The 3338-nt window shown below is 49.5% G+C and overlaps 1 protein-coding gene and 1 long non-coding RNA gene across 4 annotated transcripts in view; one reads left to right on the forward strand and one right to left on the reverse strand.

Annotated features, from left to right (window-relative positions):
* The window catches only part of KAT2B (lysine acetyltransferase 2B), a 102754-nt gene extending 101945 nt beyond the window's left edge, over positions 1 to 809 (reverse strand). The window contains exon 1 of one of the 3 annotated variants that reach the window (XM_027086533.1): positions 1 to 807. In XM_027086533.1, the coding sequence (XP_026942334.1) occupies positions 1 to 715 (715 nt within the window). In that variant the 5' untranslated portion in view covers positions 716 to 807. The other 2 variants (XM_027086535.1, XM_027086534.1) reach the window with 2 other exon arrangements.
* Positions 1 to 1273, forward strand: part of LOC113609374 (uncharacterized) — a 3065-nt gene extending 1792 nt beyond the window's left edge. Inside the window, exon 2 of the long non-coding RNA XR_003428611.1 lies at positions 887 to 1273. This is a non-coding gene — a long non-coding RNA (uncharacterized LOC113609374). The remainder of the gene's footprint in view (positions 1 to 886) is intronic.
* Positions 1274 to 3338: the final 2065 nt, after the last annotated feature.

Below are 3338 nucleotides of genomic sequence, written 5' to 3' on the forward strand. Positions count from 1 at the left end.
GGGGGGGGCAGCGCCCCGAGCCCGGCCCCCGCCCCGCCGCCGCCCGGCCCGGCCCCGCCAGCCTCGGACATGCCGCTCCGGAGCACGGCAGGAGACGCCGAGTGTCAGGCGCCGCCGCCGCTGCCACCGCCGCCGCCGCCAGGGTCTCCCTCTCGGGCTCTGGTAGCCAGGAGCGCGAGACCCTCCCCCCGCGCCCTCCCGCCCCAGCGCCCACCCCCCTCCCCGCCCCCGCCCTGCCCCGCGCGCCACCCGCCCGGCTCGCTCCGGCCGCGGCCCGCGCGCTGACGGTGGCGGCGGCGGCAGCTGCTCCCCCAGGAGGGAGGGGACTAGCGGCTCCGCGGCCGCCGCCGCCACTGCACACGCCCTCCCCCGGCTCTCCTCCCCGGGGCCCCGCTCGGCGCCCGGGCCGCCGACATGGTCCTGGGGTGCGGGCGGCGGGTGCCGGCCTCTCGGTAGGATTGGGGGCCAGACCCCCGGCCCCCGGCTCTTTCCTGCTGCCTGCCGGACGCGCGCCCCCCACCCCGCGCCTGGCACCCTGCGCTCGCCCGCCAGGGGGCGAGGCCAACCCCGGGGGAAGGGGGAGGGGGAGAGGGGCAGGGGCCGGAGCCCAGGCACCTGCTGGCCGCCTCCGTCTCGGCAGCCCACCCCGCGCCCCCCCAAGATGACCCGGCGGAGGGAGGGGGCGCGGGAGGAGCGCGGGGGAGACTCCCATCATTTGTTCCTCCGCTCCCTTCCACCCTCATTCGGAACAGAGGCAACTTCCTCCACCCTAGCGGGAGCCAGAGAAAAAAAAAATATTTTTGAAAAGTACCCGACCATGCTAATCCTTTTCTTTGTTGCCAATTCACCAAAATAAAGGCGTGATGTTTTCCATTTCTCTTTTTAGATACTTCTCCGTCCACCTTCTCTCTTTTAATTGAGAACGCTTTCATCCTGTAATCAATTTCTGGATTGCATCTGCCAGAAGAAGGAAAAGACTGTTAATCGATATTTTCTGTAATTTTTGTTTGAAAGTGCTGGTTGTTAAAAGAACTGTCGTCCCAAAAGCAGGGTCACAATGAAAACTAAGCGCAGTGGGAAAAGTTTGCTAATAGGTCTCATCTCTGCAGAGTGGGAGTATAACCTCACTACTTTCTTTTCTATAATGTGCCATAGTTTTCAATTTTGATATCACCAGCATGCATATTAACCATGAAAAAAAATTAAGCAGCATCCAAAAGAATGTGTTGATTTTGGCCTCAAACTTCAAAAAAAAAAAAAGGAAAAAACTCGACTCAGCGTTTTCAACTTTGTTGAAACTGTTGCGAACTGTCGTTTTCATTGTTGATGACAATGAAGGTGGTGTTTAGTAATTCGGAGACCACGTTTCAGTTTTTTTCATTTGAAATTGTACACCTTTGGTTGGCCTCTCTAAAGCAGTTTTTGAAAAGCCCAGCACTGTACCTCAGGACCCTTCCCAAGTGCCCTGCTTTTGTAATGTGAGTCACAATTTCTGTATAATATGGGTCATAATGTGTGTATTATCAAATTCTTTACATACCCTAAAGCTCTTGCCCAGCTCCGGCCAGACCGCCTGCAGAAATGTGCTTTTCCGTGGAAATATTCCCCTTCCCATCCTGTTTTTTCCAGTTAATTTTCTCTATCCTTTTTCTAGATTCTCTGTGTTCTTTTGACTTTGAATGCAAAGTGGTATGTAAAAATGAACTTTTTTTTTTTAAGTTTGTAGATCCAGACAGTGACATTAGACAGCACAAAAGGAAATAACCTCTCCCAACTTGAGTTCCGTCTCAAGGTCTGAAATTGTAGACTCTCTGGTTCCACCAGGACAGTTACCTGGGGCTTCTTTTCTACTGAGGTGTTTTGCAGATTTTTATGATTCTTGCCTAAGCTGGATGGGAGTCTTAAAGACTGAGATCCCATGAACAAAGTCCAATATCATGATGTCAGCAGATATTGATAGGGGTTTAGGTTCCACAATGTAGGCATTTGTCAAACTGATGGCCCCCTTGGGATCTGTGCATTTCAGTGGATAAAAATATCCCTCATATATTAAAAAAATTTTAAATATTAAAGTCTAGTTGGTGGTGCTCCTGCTGAAAGTTTAGGGGTGCAGTGTCGTGATATATGCAGTATGCTTTAAGAAGCATTAAAAAAAAAAGATGGGGTGGGATAGGGAGGCTGGGAGGGAGGGAGATGCAAGAGGGAAGAGATACGGGGACATATGTATATGTATAACTGATTCACTTTGTTATAAAGCAGAAACTAAGACACCATTGTAAAGCAATTATACTCTAATAAAGATGTTTAAAAAAAAAGATGGATTGATGCATCTGTGAATGCGCTAATAGGCAGATGAACATGATAAAGCAAGTAGAGTGAAATGTGAAATGTTAAGAGTTGAATCTAGGTAGTACGTATATGGGTGTTCACTGTGCGGTTTTTAAAATCTTCTGTGTTTGAAATTTTCATCATAAAATGTTCGGGGGGGGAGCCCAGCTTCAATATTAACTCACCCATCACCCCTTCCTCCCAAGCTGTCCCCAGAATTCAGGAGGCAGACTATTTCCAGGATGTTCTGAAGCAGAAGAAAACAACCTCATTTCAACCGGCCCTGAAAACCATCACTGTCTGAATGGTGAATGGCTTGTGACATCGACTGAACATTATTTTTCATTATTTCCCTGCTCAGAGCACCCAGATGACATACTGCCTTAGGCTGAAGGCTCACAGTTTCAAGGCCCTATTCAAAGTGTTATGAGCAGCAGGCAAGGACAGTTCAAGGGCAAAGGATTCAGGAGGCTTGTTGCCTCTGCATAATCAGGCTGCTGTGAGCATTTAGTGAGCTCCTGTGTGCAGTCCTTTTATGAAGTGAGCACCAACAAAAGAAAAGGCAATGTGTTCATTTACAAAGTATTCACAACTGTGAAAGGATGTCCATCTAAAATGGAAATGTCATGCATGTGCCCTGAAAAGAACGGAACTTGGAACTTAAGAACTGAGAGACTGATTTGCCCTAAAGGCTGTTATACAGAAGACCCAGATTTACCTCCTGACCAATGAAAAAGCGCCAAGAGTCTCTTCCCGTCCTCAAGCCAATGAACTTACTGCTTGGACTGCAACCAGATTCCCCGTCTTTGCTCTCCCCCACCCCATAAATACAGCCCACCCACACACCAGCACAGTCGCCCTTAGCTTGCTGTGGTTTGCATTTCCTTAAATTGCAATTCCCATGCTATTCCTGAGTAATCTCACTTTCTCATAGTTCAAGCTTACCTCAATTTACCTCTTCATTTAGTTTAACACAACTTGCTGAGGTAAGCAAACCACAATTAGGAAAG

Source organism: Aethalodelphis obliquidens, unplaced genomic scaffold (assembly GCF_003676395.1).
Source record: "Aethalodelphis obliquidens isolate GAN/ISIS:26980383/991018 unplaced genomic scaffold, ASM367639v1 scaffold56, whole genome shotgun sequence".
Lineage (NCBI taxonomy): Eukaryota > Metazoa > Chordata > Mammalia > Artiodactyla > Delphinidae > Aethalodelphis > Aethalodelphis obliquidens.